We start from the raw sequence: 22,432 nt of genomic DNA on the forward strand, positions 1-22,432 counted from the left end.
GCTTATTACTGACCAAATCTTTTTCGCGACGTCGCGAAATACGTGGGCAAATGTGAGACGTGCCAACATATCAAAGTCGAGCAGGCGAGTGCGGCGGGACTAATGGGCCATCGCGTGGTGGAGACGCCGTGGATGGTAGTTGTATGTTATCGTCCGGGCGTTTCTCTCTCTCTCGCCCAGCGATCACGCCGTGCCGTCGAAAGTTCCACGCGCCGCTATTGGGTCGAGCCTTCTTACAAGGCGAATTATTTTAAAATTACGAATTCGGACGTGGGAGCTCCAAATTCCTCCGTCTTAATGAATGATGCACAATGATGACAAGTCTTATAAGTTTATTCAAACACTCTCATTTTCTAACAGCTTGTTGCTCGCGTCATAATAATACAATTTCACTTAAAATTAGAGCAGGACTCTCGTGCGTTGTCTACGACTCTCTTTCCACGACTCTTTTCTCGCCGGTAGCGCGAGCTCTTACGTTCCCTTTCCTTTCGGGAGACGTACCAAGTAGACGTCGGGCCCACGATCACGTTAGGCTCACAATTTCGGTAACTCCCAAACATTTCGCCCGCCTTGAAAATACAGTTTTCAACCTTGTCCCTGTTACAATTGTATGTCTCACTAAAATGTGATGTGTCCGATATCCTTGTACAGTGCTATTTTATTACTAAATACCAATTCCAAATGGCGCGAGTTGCAAAACACACGAACAAACAAATATATGCCTTGGCTGATTTATTACGCAATACCTTAATGTTAAATGGCCCACCGAAATCTACACCTACATTTAAGAATGCTCTACCCGGGCTCACTCTGTGAACTGGTAAGTTTCCCATTATTTCTTTCGGCGTCTTACAATTATATCTATAACATACAATGCACCTGCGCAGGGCTCTCCGCACAGCTGATCTACCGGATATAATCCAATATTGTTCTCTGATTATGCTTAAAAGGGCTTCGAGGCCCGCGTGCAAACTTCTCAAATGATTATCTCTTATGATCAAATCGGTTAATTGATACCGAGTCGCCAACACCACGGGAAATTTTCGAGAATATGACACTGGAGCGTTTTTCAAGCGTCTGCCTACACGCAATAATCCCGTATCATCCATGAACGGATTGAGCGCTAATAATCGACTTTTTCTTGAGATTGGGCGCTTCGATTGCAGATCAACTATTTTTCTTGCAAAATGCTGTTCTGATGCTGCTTCAATATGATGTTCAATGCTTCCTCTAATTCCTTGACCGATAACCAACTCGTCAACCGGTCTGTGGCCTTCCGGCAATTGTATGAGAATCTGAGGCAGTAAGTGATAACATGCTTCAATTGCTTCAATGATGAATACCTTGTCCAAACACTCAACCCGGGCTCCACGTTGACCATCGTAGACATCACTCTTCCTTCTGGTATCTCCGATAACCATGATGACTCTAGCGGATAATAAACGGTTTCGTTTTCTAGCCACACTGGGCCTTTCCACCACCGACTTTCAAATTTTAACTTCTCCAGTTCGACTCCCCTGGATAACATATCAGCCGAATACTCTTCAGATCTAATATGATGCCATTGTATTTCGGTAGAGGTCTTCTGTATTTCAGTGACCCTATGGGCCACGAAGGTTTTCCATCTAGACGGTTCTCCTTTGATCCAGGCTAAAGTCACTGTCGAGTCGCACCAGTAATGTTTCTCTTCTACTTGCCATGTGAGTGCATTGACTACCTTCTCCATCAATCTGCTCAACAGCAACGCTCCACATAATTCTAAACGTGGCAAACTGATTTTCTTAATTGGCGCTACACGTGACTTTGCACAGATTAACTGACATGTTCGTTGATTTTCGCTATTAGTTGACCTTAAATACAGACAGGCTCCATATGCCTTTTCCGAGGCATCGCAAAATCCATGGATTTCAATTTTTGTCGAACCCGTCGCAATGATTCCTCTCGGAATGCTAATTTCTTCCAGTTTATGTAGCTGTTGACAATATTTCTTCCACGTGGTGTGCAGGTTCTCCGGCAGAGACTCATCCCAACCGATCTTGCATTGCTATATTTGTTGCATCAGAATCTTTGCTTGAACAATTACCGGGTTAATCAGACCTAACGGATCATAAATTTGTGATATGATGGAGAGAATGGTTTTCTTCGTGATGCGAATTTCTGATGGAGGTTCTTTGACTCTGTATGTAAGTGAGTCCTCTTCAACACGCCAGAACAATCCTAGAGTCTTAACCTGTTCGCCCAATGGTTTTCTCATGTTTTATTCTGACTCACCACGGTCCTCGACCAGTTCAGGCAAATTTGATTTCCATTTATTGGAAATTGGAAATCCATCTGCAGCGAGTATCCGACTAACCTCATTCTTGATTTTCTTCAGTTCTTCTGCATCATCCGTCCCGGTAATTAGGTCGTCCATGTAAAAATCTTTTAATATGACTTCACTTGTCCTTGGACTTTCCGACTGACACTCGCACGCTAATTGATGCAGACACCTTACGGCCAGAAATGGAGCTGTTGCAACGCCAAATGTTACCGTGTTTAATACGAATGCCTCCGGTGATGTCGAATCTGCTTTCCATAAAATACGTTGCAAATTTCGCTGCTGAGGGTCAATGTATATTTGTCTATACATTCGCTCGATGTCCCCCGTCAGTACGTATCGATGCTGTCGGAAACGTAGAACCACCTCAAATAATTCTGGTTGAATAGTTGGTCCAACTCTCACTACATCGTTGAGTGACTTGCCAGATGATGATCTGCACGACGCATCAAAGACTACTCTGAGCTTTGTCGTCTCTCTTTCCTCCTTAACGACTGCATGGTGAGGCAAGTAATACACGGGTTCCTCTGATGCCGATATCTTCTCGTTAATTTGAATCATATGTCCCGACCTTAAATAATCCTCCATTACTTCAATGTATTGCCTCTTCAGGATTGCATCACGATCCAGCCTTCGATAGACTGACTGTAAACGCTTCAGCGCCGCTCTTCGTGATTCTCCCAAGCAACTAGGATCCTCCCGAAAAGGCAGACGTACCACGAATCGTCCGTCCGGCGTTCGCTTATGTGTGTTCCTAAATTCTTCCTCGCACATCGTCTCCTTACCGGCATCCCGCTGCAGTGGGCTCTCCTCTATGAACCAAAAACGCTCCAATTAATGATTTAAATCTGGTTCACCAGCGATTGCGCACAATGTTGCGCGGGTTTGATGCTTATGTCCGTCCGACATCATGTTTCCTGCCACGATCCAACCAAGTTTCGTCTTCTTCAGGGTTGGCAAATTGCGGCCCAATCGTATCTATCCCACACAGAGCAGATCGCAAACTATTCCGCCTCCCAGCAGAATGTCGACCCTCCGGGGGTTTCAAACTCCGGATCCGATAACTTGATGTTCTTCGGGATGTGCAGCGCATTCTTGTCCATTCTTTGCAATGGCATTGGGTCTGTTATACGCTCCATGACTAGAAATTCCAACCTGACGCTAAACTCACTTACAACCGAATGTATAACTGCGCTGACGGTTCCCATGGCGCTAGTCAACCTACATCCAACCCCCGATAACGAAAGGTTAGCTACTTTTTCCTTTAGTTGAAGACGCTTGCATACATCCTTCCGAATTATGTTTACCTGTGCTCCCGGATCTAAGAAAGCCCTGCACAGGTGCTCATTGCCGAATCGATCATTGATTCTGACGGAAGCGGTCGCAAGCAACACTTGATTTGGACATGTTACTACCGTAGACACTACCGAGCAACTAGCCTGATCGCTTGAATCGCTCCTTGTCTTTTTTGAGATTTCCGATATCGAGTTTTCGTTATTTGGCCTTGCCCTTGAGTCCACCGATATCCCGAGTTTATCATTATGCAACCACGTGCTATGCTTTAATCCGCATTGCTTGCACCCGCTTGCCGTGCATCTATCTGCCGTGTGATCTCTGCGCAAACAATTGAAACATAACCGATGACGCCGTACTTCACCTAATTTTTCCGACGTAGTCACATCCTTAAATTTTACACAATGATAAATTGCATGATCGCCGTGACATATTACGCAATTCTTGTCAGCAAACCGAACTATGTTAACACTCATTTTTTCTCCTCTATGCACAGAGGAGGACGCAGTCGAATTAATTGAACATTTATTTGTTTGCAAATTTTCTAATATTACACATTGTCATGACAAAAAATCTAAAAGTTCTTGTAACGTGGGTGTTTCATTTTCGACTGTCTCTGATTCCCATTTTCGTTTGGTTTGAACATCCACGTGCGACATGACTGTATAAATGATGATGCTATTCCAGTCATCGACCGGTTCGCCTAACGATTTTAATACTCGGAAATGCTTCTTTGTTTCGTCCACTAATCTACGCAATTGTGCCGGCGATTCTTTAATGATGGAACCCATGCCCAACAGCGTATGAATATGCTGATGTATTAACAACTTCTTATTTTCAAATCGCTCTCTTAATAGAACCCATGCGATTGAATAATTATCGGTTGATACATCTAATGATTGCACGACTTCAGCCGCGCTACCTTGCAAACATGACTTTAGATAATGAAATTTTTGTATTTTTTCTAATGATGTATTACTATCAATTAACGTTTGAAATGTATCTCGAAATAATAGCCACTGCGCCTGAGCTCCATCAAATTTCGGCAGTTCCAGGGTAGGCAGCTTCATTTTCCCAACTCGTGTCTCGCTTACGATTTCCTGATTCGCTCTCGCGTGCATCCCGTTATCAATGTGTCGTTCCTGCCTTGGATCAATTCGCCTCTTCAATTCAGCCACTGCACGATAGTATGTTGTCTCAAATGCCTCTCTTTCTCGTGCCTGTTCCTCGCTCGGTTCATCATCCTCAGCCAGACCGATATCCTCACGGCCCTGAACATCGTCAAATTCCTTCCACAAATCGGCCAGTTTTTGTAACCTCGCTTGGCACTCTATAACATCGATAAGATCCAAAGGCATAGAAACTGCGAAATTGTAAATACGCGTGACCTTTTACGGTCGCCCGCCGTCTCGATAACAATGACAAATTCTCTGCCATGTTTACACCTATTTCAAACGTTCATACACGAGGTCTTTGCGTGAGCTACGTTATTTGTCGTTATTGGAATGTGTATAATTATCGTTCGTGAAATGTATGATGTTCGAATTATCGTCAAATGTAGAAATGTCAAGTCGTTCGCAAAATGTATGAATTTCGACTCTCTTACAAATGTCTGAAATTTGACTCGTTGCAAAATGTATGAATATGGACTCGTCGCAAATTATGAATTCGACTCGTCCCCCAAATGTATGAACTTCGGCTTATCGCAAATTATGAATTTCGACTTGTCGCCAATGTATAAAATTCGAGTCAACTAACCAATGTATGAATTTCGAGTCGCTACCAAATGCATGAATGTCGAGCTAATTAAATGTATGAATTTCGACTCGATGCCCAATGTATGAATTTCGACTCGATGCCCAATGTATGAATTTCGACTCGACCACCAAATGCATGAATTTTTGCTACAAAATGAATTTCGAGTCGATAACCAAATGCATGAAATTTTGTCACAAAATGAATTTTGAGTCGATAACCAAATGCATGAAATTCTAACTTCTTAATGTAAATGTATCTCGCTTACCGGGATTTCATGTCACTATGTCGTGTCCTGCTTAATCGACTTACTACCGATATCTCATGACCAATGCCTTAATGATGATTACGCCGCAGCATGGCTACAGCCCTCCAAAAATCGACGGAAATCCTTAAAGTCACCCTGGTTGTCCAAATCCGGCTCGAAGGACCATTAATTATGTATGTTCTCGTCCGGGCGTTTCTCTCTCTCTCTCTCGCCCAGCGATCACGCCGTGCCGTCGAAAGTTCCACGCGCCGCTATTGGGTCGAGCCTTCTTACAAGGCGAATTATTTTAAAATTACGAATCCGGACGTGGGAGCTCCAAATTCCTCCGTCTTAATAAATGATGCACAATGATGACAAGTCTTATAAGTTTATTCAAACACTCTCATTTTCTAACAGCTTGTCGCTCGCGTCATGATAATACAATTTCACTTAAAATTAGAGCAAGACTCTCGTGCGTTGTCTACGACTCTCTTTCCACAACTCTTTTCTCGCCGGTAGCGCGAGCTCTTACGTTCTCCCTCCTTTCGGGAGACGTACCTATTAGACGTCGGGCCCACGAACACGTTAGGTTCACAATTTCGGTAACTCCCAAACAGTAGTAGCCGCCAATATAATGGGCCCGCTGCCCAGAAGTAAATCCGGCTTTGCGTATATTCTGGTCATTCAGGACTTATTCACAAAATGGGTTAAGTGCTGCGCTTTAAGAGCCGCAAACGGGAAAAAAATTAGAGAAACTTTAGAAGATCTAATTCTATCACAATGGGGGACGCCAAAATTTTTAATTACGGATAATGGTACGGAGTTTGTTAATCAAACATTGCAAACGTTCGCACAAGAATATGGAATAACGCACATCACGGTTCCACCGTATCATCCGCAGGCTAACCTCGTGGAGAAGGTAAACCGCGTATTAAAAACTACGATTATCGCTTTTCTAGACCGCGACCACCGTGAATGGGACGTACATCTGCATGATTTCTGTTTTGCCTACAATACCGCGCATCATTCGTCCATAGGAATTTTGCCCGCTTTTTTGAATTTAGGCCGCGAGTTAGAGCCGACACATTCGTTACGCCGTCGACGCGAGGAGACTACCGAGGTACAACCACGCGAGGCGGGAGAGTGAGAGAAAAGAATGAAAGATTTACAAGAGCTGCATGCGTGGATGTTTGAGAACTTAGAGCAGGCTCACCGAAAACCAACGACTTATTATAATATGCGCCGGCGAAATAGATCCTTTGGGGAGGAGGAATTCGTGTTGAAGAAACAACATACCTTATCGTCCGCGGCTCATAATATCGCCGCAAAACTTTCACCCAGATTCCAGGAACCCTTCCAAATCGCAAAAATTTTGTCGCCGGTCGTTTATGAGCTCGCGAATTTAGATGGTACTTCCGTGGAGAAGGTGCACATTAAATCCTATCGTTTCGTGGACCCCGACTAACCCCCCTGCCACCCTGCTACTTATTAGATCCATTTGTCGTTCCAAACCTGAGAAAGAACGGCCGAACGGCCAAAAGACTGAAATGGCGGAGCAGCCGAGAAAGGAGAGAGTCGCCACCGCATTCGCCGACCTTCTCCGGATGATCCGGCACGATACCCCACATACGACCGCTCTAGTAAGAACAGCCATTGACATATGGCTACATGAATGGGGGACCAGAAGAGACGCCGGCACCCAAACAGACTCGGAGCCACTGCACTCGGAGGGCGGAGTCGCGGGAGGGCCGGCGGAGCAGGAGCGAGAAGAGCCGCTCACCCAGGACGCGCTCGGCATCGACTGTTGGAATTGCGACAGAGATGGACATCGTTATTCGAACTGCCCTCGACGCCGGGGCCGCTTCTGTTATAGATATGGACAAGGAGGACGCACTCTGAAGGAGTGCCCAAGGTACGGAAAGATGTGGCGAGCGGGAAGAAAGGAACATCGACCGAAGTCCAGCAAGAGGGATTAACGTCGAGGTCACCCTGAAGGACACTGGCTTCCGCGGAGACCCCGAGATTCCGTTAAGGGACGCCGATGAAGGAGGGGGAGGGGTGTGACCGGACAAACGAATGTTAATTTCACAATTCTCACCTTTCAGGTTATTTCACCTATCTTTGGGCTGAATCCTGCTCGAATCTTACGGTCGCCAGGTAATTTGACTTACTAATTACCAAGGTAATTTTTTAATTGAGTCTTTCTCTGTTTCAGGAATCCTCGTACGTGATTGGCCAGGCTTGTCCCTCCTGTCAACGGTCGTCGTGGGATTAATTACACCGCTGCGTAATGTTCGTCGGTACACAGGTAAGTTTTATAGTTTGTATGATGCATTTCTCTAATATCTGCGTACTTGGTACTTTAGGAACGCACGTGGAAACGGGGCTTATCAATGATGGGTGTGCAAATAATTTATGTCGAATACACACAGACAGACGGTGTATTGTACACAATCACAATGGAAAATAAAATCACTATTAGTCTAATTGATTGTCATTTGTGCACAATTATTCCGTTACACAGTATCTATTTGTTTCTTATTGCTAGGTTCGCGTTGCACGCGATGATGCAATGTTGCATCATTCACATCAGTGTCCGCTGACACCGGTGTGTCCCGTATCGTAGTCCGTGTTCGACTAACTGCTAAGATGGCTTCCTTCGCTCTCCTTGTTCCCTTTCCCGTGGGTAGACACATGCGCGTTACGTTAGCCGTGTATTATTCCGCCATGGTTCCACAACAGTTATGGAATCCACATCGCGTAGGCGCGGGAAAGGTCTCTTGAATTTTGTGGCTGAATGCCATTTTTCGCAATATTGATAGCAACCTAATTGCGTTCTTGACCCTTATAATCTTGTTACACTACTCTATTGCTATTTTATTGTATTTATCGCAATTTCGATGGGTAGACAAGTGTCATTCCCATATAACTTTGTATTAATGAATAAAATCAAATGACACGGTAATAGTAAAATAAGTAAATAAAATTAACCTAAAGCAAAATAAAAATGAATAATAAAATAAAATAAAAAATGAAAATAGAGATATAAATAATCAAAAGAAATGACATGTGTATTTCTGTTAACATATCTATATGTGTAAAAGAAAATATCGAAAGATTAGGATGTCACAATGACCCTATGTCGCCGTTTGATCAACTCCCCTGTTGTCGTTGTGGTCCTGGGCCTCTCTCGTGTTGTCCGAGTCCGGTACCTGTTGCGGATTTACCTCGCGTTGTTACCGCATCACTGTTGTCTGGTCGGTTGCCGCTTGTGATTCGTCCGTTGCGGTCTTTTCATACGCGTTGATTTCCCTTTCGATGGGGCGCTCCGGTTGGCTACAAAGTCCGTTCTGGGGCTCCATCATGATCGTAATCTCGTTTGCTACGGGGGGCTCGTCTCCGACCAAGTGCCAAGTCGCATCTGGTCAACTGCACAGCTGGAAATTTGTCCAGCGGTTGCAGGGGGAGAACCTAGTTTTCTTTTTTTTGTGTTTTTTGGTTCCGTTTAAAGTGGACACGGAGTAGGGGCTAAGAATATTCACCCACAGTGGATTTTTTTATTTTTTTTTGTTTTTGTTTGCCGCGTCTCCTCTCTGTCGCTACTTGGCCCCCCCCCCCGTCCTATTTGTGTGTATTATACGTATATTTGCTATATTGTTTTTGAATGTACCGGCAATTAACTGGGGGTAACTCCCAAAAAAGCCCACTTAATAAAGGGTAACCCCATAAAGAGAGTTCTTCGTTTATACCCTGGAACGGAATTGTTTGTCCTGCAATAGTACCCGGGTGGAGAGAGGTAAAGGCTGAGCGGTAATGGCGGCAAAGAGAGGACCTTACATGGTCCGTTTTGTAAGTAATAAAGGGTTGAGTTGATCCCGTGGCGAGCGCCGGGGGGAAGGGTGAGAGGTCAGTCGCTGGAAAAGGAGATGCCCTTTCCCATTTAGTTAGCTTCATTTTTTTTCAGTATTTTGTTTGTTTTTGGAAGAATTTGGTTGTCCGGGAGCACCGCCACCGTGAGTTGCGATGTGGATCCGACGGACGGAATCCGATAGCGCACGGTGCGATAGCCCACCAACCAATCATTTTGATTTATCTAACCCAACCAACAGAAAAATTCTAAGCATCGGCCGCTATGAGTGGTGGTGGGCTATCGGTCCCGTTCGTTATCGGGATCCGCCTAAATCCGACCCTCGCAAGTGCAGAGCGGGTCCCCCGCACCGGGGCAACTCCCGTATTTGGAGTTTTGCAATAAGACGAAACCGTCAGCCGGACGCGGTTTATGGACACCCCGTTAGCTAGTCGTTTACGAGTTAAAGGCGACTAGACCTTGAACCCTCGTGGAGCTTGTGTACGAAGAACGGAAAACGAGATTGGTGGCTATTGACGCTCGTCAATAGCCAAGATATCCTCGGTCCTCCCCGGGGAAGGGGGAGTTGTGACGGTGCAACTTGCGTTCGTTGTCCGTCACAAAGGCCGTATGGCCTGACTCGGCGGGTCCCGACAGCGTACATCCCGATAGCACACAAACCACTCACAATGGCAGATGCCTAGAGATTTTCCGTAGGTTGGGTTAAATAAGTCAAGATGATTGGTTGGTGGGCTAACGGAATGTGCGCTATCGGAACCCTCCCGGCCTAACCGCGACACGGATACTGCGTCTTTCTGGCTCGGGGGCAGGCGCGATTGTTTAAATGTGTGTGTTTGTCTCTGTGCCGTCCCTGCGGCCGCTATTAAACTCAAGTAAGCAGTAGGTCCGCCGAGGAAAGCCGGTGACTGCGAAAAAACATCTTGTACGGGTAAAACGTCTCGTCCATCCAGAGGCACCGAGAAGGAAGCAAGAATCCAGGAACATTGCCAAACAAGGATTTACAGGGCACCCCGAGACGCAGGGGCTCGTAAGTTGTACCTCTCTCGCTGTTCCTTTCGTTTGCCGCCGAACAAAAACCTTGTCTGTCAGGAATTAATTTTTCAGGAACGGCAGAGTTACAATTCCGCAGGCGGAAGTTGCGCGAAACTAAAAGGCAAAAACGAGAACGAGGAGATAACTAGAACCGGGCAGGTGAGGCGTTACGGGCCTGAGGCGGCGGTCATCTGCTACTGAAGACAAGGCCAGCCGATATCAGTTCCCGGGGACGCCAAACGTTGCAAACGAGAATTAACTGCCGAATGTGGGCTTCGCGCGCTATCGACGTCAGAAGCGCGGAACGATAGAATAATGCGCACACCGCCAGGATCTAGCCGCCTAACAGCCAATACAGAAGCGGCCGCGGCGATAAGTGGGGCGCGACACCGCGGGCCTCCGGCAGGATCGAAGATCGAGGCTCACTTGTGCTGTGAACGTGCTCCGAGCCAGAGACTGGTGCCGAGGACTCAAAAGCCAAACTTTCGGAGAAGACGCAGAGAGAAGTTCCGTGCCGCGCCAAAGGGTGAGACGAGCGTCAAAACGAATTGTAAAGTCACCGATTACGCGATCAAAGACGGGTGACGTCGCGACTGACCGAATTAAGTAGAGTCCACTCCGTACTGTCTCGTATTTGCGTGTAATATTGTAAACGTAGCCGTTGCTACAGCCGCGACGTTGCTCGCTCGATCCCGCCGTATTAACGCAGTTTTTTTAGTTTCGGCATCCGCGCCTGTATAGCCACAGCCAAGCTGTCGTTGTATCGTGAGTTCGTGTAATTGTGCATGTGTGAGTTTTGTCTGATTCCGCGGGTTGAACGTAGCTTAATTACGGTAGTAGCGGTGAGAGAAATCGCGAGATCTTTCGGCTAGCGTGTGCATGACTCGCTTCGCGAAATTCCGCCTTGATGTGTGCACTTTCTCCCGCGGCGACCGCCTTGCCGAGGCGATTGAATCGTTACGCCGTGCGCTACCGTCCGATTACTGAGCCGCTTCGAGTAACATTCCGCCATTCTGTAACGCATTCCGCACGCAGGTAAACCGCGTGCAAGGTTTTGTATTCCACTATCCCGAGGATTTCAAATATACGTTGTTATTCTCTTTGTTAATTCTTGCCTCATTATTCTACGATTCTCCTTTGCTCTTTCACTCACCACCTGCCCGCACCCCCCCCCGCCTCTACTGACTTAGCGGGGAGCTACCGGACGGTCGTATCGTCCCCGCTCATGGCAATTAGAGTTAGTATAACGTTGAGAAATTAGTGAATCAAACGAGTGGCACGCTCTCTCATGCCTGGCGCCCAATTTCGTACGCTAATAATTACTTGAGAGGGATAAATATCGCGTTCTCGCACCAGGCTGTGAGCGGCTGAATGAGACTTGTGGCAGGAGCGTAAAAACACCATCACAATATATACACACACACACACACACACACACACACACACACGCGCGCGCGCGCGCATGCACGCACACGCACAGTCCCCAGTATAAGTGGCCACCCCCCTTTATCTCGTAAACTAATCACGCATCTGTCGGATACCGTGAGCTCACACCGTGCTTGCATAGATAATGTGTTTTTTGTGCCAACTTTACGTAGAAACCTTTTGTCTGCGGGACGCTTAACGGACAAAAACATATGTGTGACTCCCACGGAAAGGAAAGCGGAACTAATGCACAATGGCGTTAAGGTATCTGAGGGTGTGTAAGCGTCGAATAATGTGTATTGCTTAGCATTTAAGACTATTCCTTATAACAAGACGAATGCTGCAGAGTGTAATTCAGATCTAAAGACGTTACACAAGAGATTCGCTCGTGTAAACGTTAGGACTATTGAGAGAATAAACACAAATTATTGTCGTCGGTCAATCTAAGGAGGTAAAATTATTTTTTGTGAACCATGTCAAATGGAAAAGATGCATCAAAAATCATACAAATCGACCAAGGATGGACGTGATACTAAAGCAGGTGAGATCATACACAATGATGTGGTGAGACCAGTGGAAGTTGAATTAATCGGTCGATTGCGTTGGTATGTAAATTAAAGACAATGCTACTGACTTTTGCGTAATTTCTTTTATGCAAAATAAATCTGATGTATTTGAAAAATTTTTAATATTTGAAGCTGCGGTGCGAAATCACTTCGGAAGATCTATTAAAGTACTTTGAACGGACCAAAGTCGCGAATACGTCAACAATGGAATGAAAAGATACTTGGAGGAGAAAAGTATTAAGCATGAAGTGACAGTACCGTTTATTGCTGAGCCAAACGCCAAGGCGGAGCCTTGATAATCGGACAATTGTCAAGTGTGTACTCTTCTCCACGCAAAAAATCTACCGAAGATTCTGTGGGCAGAAACAACGGTTTATGAGGCATATATTCTTAATCGTATTGTTAATCGAAAGGATAGATATGTGTTACCTTACGAGATGTGGACTGGGAAGACACCAGATTTATCGAAATTGAAAACGTTCGATAAGCAAACTTGCTTACTATCTGTCATCAATTTGTCAATCATACATACAACAGATCTGTCTGCTATCAACTTCCAATTTGTCGTGTATTTTGACAAAGAGATAGTATTGCATTCTTGCGTAAAAATTGCTAACATTTTTGCAATAGCAAACTTGTTTAATATTTGTTATAAATTTGTCGTCAAAACTTTCAATAGATTTGTTTGCTTTTCAACGCCAATTTGTCATATACTTTGCCAACAAGGTTGTAGTATATTTGTTACAAATCTGCTAAGAGTACCGGAAATACCAATGTATGCAAACCATATGCGGACCAAAATCTGTTACCAACCTTTGCAGTTGCAGAAATTATAGAGGTAGTTAACACATTTAAAAATTTTGAGAAAAGATGTAGACATTCAAAGTATTTATGAAAAGTAATCCAATTCTTATAAAAAAATTCGAAAAAACTATAAAATTATAGATACTTTGAAAAATTATATAAAAGTAATCTGAGAAAAATTTTTCAGCAGGGACTTATACGTATCACTCAGCACTGCTCAGGCCGCGCGCGCACGTGCCGGCCGAAGCAGCTGTCATCTAACGAGCGCTTAGTATATTACAAGTTTTGTCGGTATGAATGCTCTCAGGGTAAAACGCTGTAACAGTCATAAATAATCAACCTGTATACATATATACGAGTATATATATATACATATATATACATATACAGGGTGTCCTATTATAAGTGGCCACCCTCCTTTATCTCGTAAACTAATAGAGATAGACCCAATAAATATAACATCAAATTAAAATTTAATTAAATGATTTGAACTAAACTTTATTGTGAACACAGTGGTTACTTACAGAAATTATCAGAACGAAGAGACACGCACAACTTTTGCATGGTAAAGTGAATATTTTTATACGATTTTATACGAAAGTTGTAGCGTTTTTTCTAATAAATACAATGATGTATAATTTATCAAAATTATTTTACAAATTATAGAAGTTATGTCGGTTTAAAGTTTTGCGGGCGACTAATACCATTTCAGTTTCGTCTCTGCGGTGTGGCTAACTTCCGACTCCTGCTTTGGCGATTGACGTGTAACGTGTTGACATCTGATTATAATATTCGATGTATGTAAAATGTAAGTAATAAGAATACAAAAATCTACAGGTTTATAAAATTATTACACCCTGGTGAACGTTGCTTGATCTCTGTGATTGCTGTAAACTGATCCCTCGTGATAGATCTGTAAACACTTTGTGCTAATACATACACATCACTGATAGATTAGGTCAATATATGTTATCGAAAAGACGAAATATATATAATTAAAGTATATTATTTATATAAATATAGGTATATAATAAAGTTAATTTTTTACTGATTTTCATAGATGTTATTGAAACATTTTTTAAACAAATTTAAAAATCAATAATATTAGGTGCGCAACTAAGTTCCCGCTGTTTGTCAATAGATGACTCCAGCAGTAAGTGCTGGTCGATTTAAACATACCCAAAACGTCATAAACCAAGCTTAGACATATGGTAAACAAACCGCGTTGACACGTTAGTGATTTTGTTTTGGCGTCATATATTTTTGATTGTGTGAAAATGTCTAATTCTGTGCCAAATAATCGTCATTTGCGGGAAGTGTTGATTTTCTTATTTTATTCAAAGCAAACGGCGGCTGAAGCGCATCGAGAGCTCCAAAAAGTTTACGGAGATGCTGCTCTAAGTGAAACAACGTGCCGTGATTGGTTCCATCGCTTCAAAGACGGTGATTTTGATGTTGATGACCGTCCGCGTGAAGGAAGGCCAAAAAGATTCGAAGACGCTGAATTGGAGGCATTGCTCAATGAGGATCCGTGCCAAATACAAGAACAGTTTGCTTCAGCATTAGGAGTTACCCGCCAAGTCATTTCCAAGCGATTGCATGCGTTTGATTCAAAAGCAAGGAGTTTGGGTTCCTTATGATTTGAAACCAAGGAAGGTTGAGCGTTTTTTCACATGTAAACAACTGCTCCAGCGGCAAAAAAGGAAGGGTTTTCTTCATCGCATCGTAACGGGTAATGAAAAATGGATTCATTACAGCAACCCAAAGAAAAAAGTCATGGGGACTGCCCGGTCATGCTTCTACGTCGTTGGCTCGGCCGAATATCCACGCTGCAAAGGTTATGCTGTGTATTTGGTGGGACTAGGTAGGTGTTATTTATTATGAGCTGTTGAAACTAAACAAATCCATTACTGGGGAACGGTATCGACTTCAATTGATGCGACTGAGCAGAGCACTGCGCGAAAAACGTCCACAATACGAGCAGAGGCACGACAAAGTGGTTCTGCATGACAACGCTTGGCCTCATGTTGCAAACCCGTTAAAACCTACGTGGAAACGCTCAATTGGGAAGTCCTACCCCACCCGCCATATTCCCCAGATATTGCGCCGTCCAATTATTACTTATTCCGTTCGATGGCACATGGTCTGACTGATCAGCAATTCCGCTCATATGAAGACATAAAAAAATGGCTTGATTCGTGGATAGCCTCAAAAGACAAATACTTTTATCGTAACAATATTCGAGCTCTGCCAGAAAGATGGGCAAAAGTTGTTGCTAGCGATGAGCAATACTTTGAATGATCCATTTGTAACCATTTTTTCACAATAAAGTTGCATTTTCATAAAAAAACAGCAAAAACTTGGTTGCGCACCTAATACTAGAATAAAAGAACACACAAATAACATCAAATTAGATTCGTCAAAGCACTGTCATATCACATGCTACAATTACTCGATCGATTGGAACAATACATTAGTTTTAGATACAGAACCAAAATATTACAAAAAATTAATACACATGAAATGATACACATAAAAAAGCAGAACAACAAACTCAATAAAAGGACACAAAGCTTTTAAATGAATCTCTTTGATTTGCTTGACAGGTTGGCCAGTAGAAATTAGAAGCATACCATAATATACAAAGACAATAAATAGTTTATATTATCTGCTCCACGTTCTCCTTGACTAGCTGTTTACACTCGGTTGTGTATTCACTTTCGCACGAAACAGACAACCGAGCACAGTACTTTATCCATGCAATATGCTATTCGTAAGTTTTGAAATATCAATGTATACGTCAATCTACTTAAATCATTGGAACCATGTTGAAAGTTTTTTACATTTTTAAATTATTTTATTCATTTAATTATTTTTATTCAGCTAAATTAGTATTAGTTATTTAAATTATTATTTAATTTAAATTATTACATTTTAATAGCGAGACTCGGAACATCGAAACGGTGCCTCACACTGGAATATGGATTCAGACTCTTCTCGCGTTGCATCGATAAATAAAATTATCCTGATTTTTATATAACAGACAAAAAATCGGCATAGTTATGCGTTCACGTAGAAATGTATATTCAAGTATAGTAATTCGACATTAGAAATGTAAATTAATGCGGCTGAAGAAGGACAAGTGCGTCCAAAACGTTACGCTAACTATATCTTAGTTGTCAAGATTAAAAGCAAATCGTAAATCCGAAAAAACCAAAGAATATCCCGTTCTCGGTCTTATTATTCAATATTATTTTTGTTTAAAAATTAATATAAATTATTGTGCATAAAATATTCATAAATATAATTATTACATTTAAAGCTATAATATTCTCGATAATATAAAATATTAAAATAAATACTGCTTATTTCTTATATAATATTAACATGTAATATTCATATATTATCAGGAGTGAACTTATAACCACTTTTTATTAATATTAAATATCAAAATTTCAAATTTCAAAAATATTATTTAATATTAAATAATATTATGCGCTTATAGTGTTGTAGAAAACTTTCCTTCCCGCTTGAATAATTGTCGCGCATAAATATCATACGGGCTGCTTCACCTTGAAAGCTAGGATAGCCCATGCGCTCCTCATGCGCTAGTCGTGGGAGGAATCTAGTTAATGCGAGTTATGCGTGACACAGAACACATACCCTTACTCTACACCCCGCGCGCGACCGCGTCCCGCTCGTTCAAAAAAATAATCTGTAATATCGACGTCGAGAAAATTCAGCCTTAGCTTTAGCATCCCCTTACGGCGATGCTGGACAACATGTATATATGCCATTATTTATATTCATGCTTTTCTCTTAATTGGCTTTATTAATCTCAAAATCCTTTTACACTAAAGTTTAAAGTAGTAACAAAAATATTCGCCGGAAACTGTAATTTAATACAAAAAACAAAAGTTGATTAAAAAATTATACTTTAATTATCGGCATCTGCAGCCAACTTGTGACAGCATGTGTCCCATATAAAAGTTTTAGACTTGGTACGTATGAAATAAGTAATTTTTGGCAAATGAATTAAATGAAAGAACAATACAATGCTTGCAGAATGATCCTAAAAGTTCTAGTATGAGAGAAAGACCTGAATAAATTTTGTTTATGTAATTTACACATGGAATTGGTGCAGAGCAGAAATTGTGTTCATGATAGTTCAGAGATCTTGCATTAGAGACGCTAAAGTCAAAAGAACAAGGACAGATGAGTGCGTTTGACAAAGAGCGCTAGCCTATTCCCCTTACTTTTCGCCTCACGCGCGACCCACAGTTCGTCGAAAAAAAATCTACAGCAATTTGTAATACTGACGTCGAGTGAGTTCCACCGTCAGTCCAGCATTGCCTTAAGAGAAAAGATTAATTTCTCAATTAAACTTGAACTAAATTAAAAACATTAAAAAAAAGACGTTCAGTGAATTTACAATACAAGACGTATCTATCTCATATTGAATATATACTCGTATTTCTATCTTTAATATATCATTCAATTAATGATAATATTAATTTAAAAACTAGTACTTTTTTTGGATCTATGATATTTATTCATAGCAAATATATTTACACAAAGATTAGAAGGCCATGTATATTTAACAATTTAAGGAAAGAAAATTGTTTCTTAAATCGTTATGCGTATGTACAATAACAAAATATTTTCGAAAAAATAATATTACTTACAATCTATTTTCTAGACAGAATTATTTCATATTTTTTACATTCAGTGTATGTATATGTGTGTGTGTACGCGCACGCGCGCGCACACACACGCACACGCGCATGCACGCACATATATATACACATATACGTATACATATATAACCCTTAAACATGAGGTATAAGAGACCCCGTATGAAATGTCGACCACTTGCTGTGTAAGAACGGAATGAGAAAGAAGATTTAAGATAGGAGATAAAAAAAAGTTAGAGGTTTCCACTATTAATAGCCACACTAACTAGTTTCAATGCACAACTACAATTCAAACGGCACGGAAAACGAAAGTAAAGTTTTTTATTATCATATTCTTGTTACATAATTATACTTTTTAAAACATATGACAATGCTATAATTTTTTCATAAAAATATCACTCGTTAGCTTTAAAACACCGTATTATAGAATTCTTGAAAGATTTTTGTTGCAAAAATATGATTTATTTAAAAAAAAATGTTTTTTTACAATTTTTATTTTCATTTAATGGTTTTTCCTTAATAATTTCACAAAAATTTCATTTTTCAATATAATAAATTCGTCAATTTATACAGTCACATTTTTGAAACACTAAACTTTCAAAAAAAAAAAAAAAAATTGTTGAAAAATATTGAACAATCATTGATTAAAATCAAAGAATAGTTTCTCAAAGTTCCAAGTCTCCCATATGCTGTATTTATAGTTGGTGCCGAATATGCAGTGTTTAAGATATATATGTATATATACATATAGGGTGTCCTAGAAATGAGTTATGAGCCGCATTGGAGTCGTAGAAGCGATCAAAACGAATAAAAGTGTTATACCATTTTGAGATATCTGCTATAATTATCAACTTAAAAAAATAAAATGTCTAAAAAAATGTGCAGTGATACCATATCTCGCAAACTCATAACATGATCTATCACGTCTTGCTTGATAGTGTTAGCATGCGGCGAGAAGGTAACAATGGGTCATATTACAAATTCGCGAATCGCAGCGTCATCGCACATTGCTTCAGATGTTTTACTTTTTAGGTCAATAATTATGGCGAGTATCCCAAGTTTCAAGATGTTTTCCTCTAAACCACTTCCACGATCCCAATGCGGCCCATACCCCATTTCTGGGGCATCCTGTATACTAAATGTAAAAAATATATACTAGCTCAGCAAACACAAAGTTACAGTTATATAAATATTAGTTACAATTTCTCACTCAACAATGTAACTGTTTACATTGTTAAGTGGAAAATTATAACATTTATATAACTGTAATTTTATATTTGCTGTTTATGTATATGTTACGGTAATTTGATTAATCGGTTATTATGCATAATAACCGGTTAATATGCATAATAACCGCTAGTTTTGGTTAGGTTAGATATTTATAGGTTATTATGTATATTAACCGTATTATGTATAATAACCGTATTCATCAAATTTACCATAACATATACATTTGTATATTGCATGTAAATTGATATTTAATGGATACATCTAAATATGTAAAACCTTTCACTAAATAGAAATTGCCTAAATTGGCTAAATAGATATTGAAGATGATTAATTATATCCAAAAGTAAGAAATCAATCTTCAATTGCTATTTAATCACTCAGTGAACAGTTGCGCATTTGGATCCACTCCTAAACTTTATCTGTTTATTAGTTAGCAATACATTTACTGTAAATATAAAATACGTTACCCTCTTTCTTTTCGCCACTACTATAAGCAACTTTTGTGTGCTTGTTATTCTATTTACTTATTAGTAATATTTACCACAGCATAAAAATATATGTAGTATAATCTTTACTCAAGCTTAAATATTAACTTTAGTGGTTTCGTTCAAAAGTTCTGTTTAATAAAGAAGCTTAATATTTTCACAAATTAATTTAATAATTATTTAGGCTGTTACGAAATTCACTGCCAATGCTAAAATTTATAGTACATGTAATGTGAACTACAGATTTTTAGTACTGGCAATGTATCGGAATGCAACCGTAAAAAAGGTATGACATAGTAATTTATGCATGGTAATTACAATTTATATTTATCTAAAAACGTCTTGTATCTTTGATTTTAACATCACTTCTAATATCACTTTATGATGCCCACGCCTCTAATTCCTTCAAGTCGTCATCTTCTTCCGGTTTAGCTTCTAAAAATAAAATTACAACATTTTATTGAGATTATAAACAAATGATATAAATTACAATAATTTTTATATACATCAAAAAATATTAAATTGTTCAAGATTTGTTATTTACATATTTTTATAATAGTGATTATGGTGTAACAAAAGTAATTATTTTTATTACATCGTGTAACAAAAGTAATTTTTCAGAAATAAGTGTCACGGTCGAAGTGGATCTTGCTACTTAATATTTCTATGTCAATTATTATTACATATTTTAATTCTACAAACTGTGCGTTGAGATATTTGTCGGACTTAGAACACAATTGTAAGTTGAAACTATCTAAATTACAAAACTTAAAATATACAAAATCACACAAAAAAATCAGCACAAAAATCCTGCTATGATCAAGGCTCATCTTTAGTCGTGTTTTCACACATGTCTATATTCTTATTATTTAATTACTATTTAATTAAAATAAATTAATTTAATCAACAAATTTAAAAATAATTTTTCTTTCACGCATCAAAAAACTCGATAAAGTTGATGAAACGCAATGCAAAGCAAAATGATAGAAAAATACATTTTTATCAAAAATTGACCAAATAAAAATTTTTTTCTAAATATGCAAAACAGTAATTATCACATTTTTTTCACTAATACTTCACTAATATTAAAAAAATTCATAAAGGTTAAACAAAGAAAAAATTTGAGCTGCTTTCAACCAAAAATACATTTTACTCTAATAATTCAAATTTTAAAATTTTCCGATTCAGCAACCATTTTTACATAAAAATACATAATTTAAAAAAAAAGGCAAAATTTAATATTACACCATGATCACTGAATGACTAACACTAAACTTCAAATGTACATAAAAAAAGGTAAATAACTTGTTCATACAGCATAGAATATAGCTCAGATGTAACAATGTTGGATGTTAAATTGTGAATGTTTTCAACGTTGCATCTATACTGATTGTTCTTTATTGATTAAATTATTTATTGGATCAACATAAGGCGATCAACATCATAGAGATATTACATACAGAGTAAAAGAGCCATAGACAGATCTGTAAGTGGAAATGTCCCCACGATAGAAAGAGAGAATAAATAGGACCTATATTCTTGTCTTTGTCTACTAGCGGCATTAAAAGAGAGATAGACTAAAGCTCCCGTTTTCTGTCTCTTTCTCCAACGGGTTACTTTTGAGGCTGACTTCTTTACTCTATATGTAATATGTCTATGATAAACATACAAAATTCATCACTTGATCTATCTATTGCCTCAGTTACGGCCATCTGTACTGTCAATTTCACAAATCGTTTTCCCATCTACATATTATTTATCCGTAGTTCAACTCCGCTCTCTCGATCACTTCCGTTCCTTTTATATGTAACATCGAGTAAAATACATTTCTTAAGTTATTCCTACAATAATACAAGTCCTTTATTTCAGTCTGCTTGCTCCTTTCCTGCGTTCTCTAACATTATTAATACTGAGCAACGTTAAATACCTATATAAGACATAATATAAAGAGACTCGGGCATGCCAAGTTCTTTTTCACTTTGATACACATGTTTTAAAAAGTTTAGAGTTTAGGTGGGTTTAGAGAAAAATACTGTTGTGTTTTTTTATGTCTAATAAAATACCTAGCTAATTGTATAATCTAATCTTTTCTGAAAAAGTTAAATTAAAAAAAAATGTTTTTAATACAAGATAAACTAATGTACGATACTTTTTTAAAAAAGGGTTTTTGTTAAAATATTATATATACAAGGTGTCTGATATAATTAATAATCAAACTTTCTCGTAGATAGAATAGACTAAACTAATTGTAAGTCAAAAAAATCTTGTATTATTTTGCGATTTTCGCATAAGTTAATGAGTTATCAATCCATAAAGATAGCCGAATTTGCTCGCCTACGGCCAAATCTAAACACGCGGCAAAATGCAACCGCCCAGCGATCGAAATTGCTAGTCGCGCAGAAGTTTCTTATAAACGACATTGGGGCGACGTGTAGAGCATACCTCCAAACATTTTCTTATGCATTTATCAACAATAATCGCTGGTCGGTCGTATAATAAATGTTTCAAAATAATATAAGACTTTTTTGTTCATCTTGATCACTCTCACGTTCCTAATGCGTAATTCGTACACCATTCCTAGAACACCTTACATATACATGTACAGTATATACGCACACACGCATACACGCACGTGCACGCACGCACGCACGCACACACACACACACACACACACACACACACACGCGCGCGCGCGCGTTTAGTACCATTTTACAAA

General features: G+C 39.8%; 4 protein-coding genes across 4 annotated transcripts in view; all 4 read right to left on the reverse strand.

Annotated features, from left to right (window-relative positions):
- Positions 1-1,171: 1,171 nt before the first annotated feature.
- On the reverse strand, positions 1,172-2,254 carry LOC105204160. The gene is made up of 2 exons (XM_011173221.1): positions 2,084-2,254; positions 1,172-2,035 (listed from the first exon to the last, which is right to left on the reverse strand). Exons 1-2 carry the CDS (start codon positions 2,252-2,254, stop codon positions 1,172-1,174), a joined length of 1,035 nt encoding a protein of 344 aa, XP_011171523.1.
- A 3-nt stretch (positions 2,255-2,257) lies between these two features.
- Positions 2,258-3,091, reverse strand: LOC105204159. Its single transcript, XM_011173220.2, has one exon. The coding sequence runs from the start codon at positions 3,089-3,091 to the stop codon at positions 2,258-2,260; it is 834 nt and encodes a 277-aa protein (XP_011171522.2).
- A 1,079-nt stretch (positions 3,092-4,170) lies between these two features.
- LOC105204158 lies at positions 4,171-4,968 on the reverse strand. Its single transcript, XM_011173219.1, has one exon. The coding sequence runs from the start codon at positions 4,966-4,968 to the stop codon at positions 4,171-4,173; it is 798 nt and encodes a 265-aa protein (XP_011171521.1).
- Positions 4,969-17,836: 12,868 nt separating this feature from the next.
- The window catches only part of LOC105196051 (charged multivesicular body protein 4b), a 62,763-nt gene continuing 58,167 nt past the window's right edge, over positions 17,837-22,432 (reverse strand). The window contains exon 4 of the mRNA XM_039450249.1: positions 17,837-20,151. Within this exon, the coding sequence (XP_039306183.1) occupies positions 20,096-20,151 (56 nt within the window). The 3' untranslated portion in view covers positions 17,837-20,095. The remainder of the gene's footprint in view (positions 20,152-22,432) is intronic.

Source organism: Solenopsis invicta, chromosome 6, assembly GCF_016802725.1.
Source record: "Solenopsis invicta isolate M01_SB chromosome 6, UNIL_Sinv_3.0, whole genome shotgun sequence".
Taxonomy (NCBI): domain Eukaryota; kingdom Metazoa; phylum Arthropoda; class Insecta; order Hymenoptera; family Formicidae; genus Solenopsis; species Solenopsis invicta.

What these genes read in the sequence shown, in the direction of transcription:
- LOC105204160 (XM_011173221.1), bottom strand. Translation starts at nt 2,254, where the DNA reads ATGAGAAAACCATTGGGCGAACAGGTTAAGACTCTAGGATTGTTCTGG. An exon ending in CGTTAGGTCTGATTAACCCG is followed by an intron (nt 2,036 to 2,083) that starts GTAATTGTTCAA and finishes TAGCAATGCAAG; the next exon opens with ATCGGTTGGGATGAGTCTCT.
- LOC105204159 (XM_011173220.2), bottom strand. Translation starts at nt 3,091, where the DNA reads ATGTGCGAGGAAGAATTTAGGAACACACATAAGCGAACGCCGGACGGA.
- LOC105204158 (XM_011173219.1), bottom strand. Translation starts at nt 4,968, where the DNA reads ATGCCTTTGGATCTTATCGATGTTATAGAGTGCCAAGCGAGGTTACAA.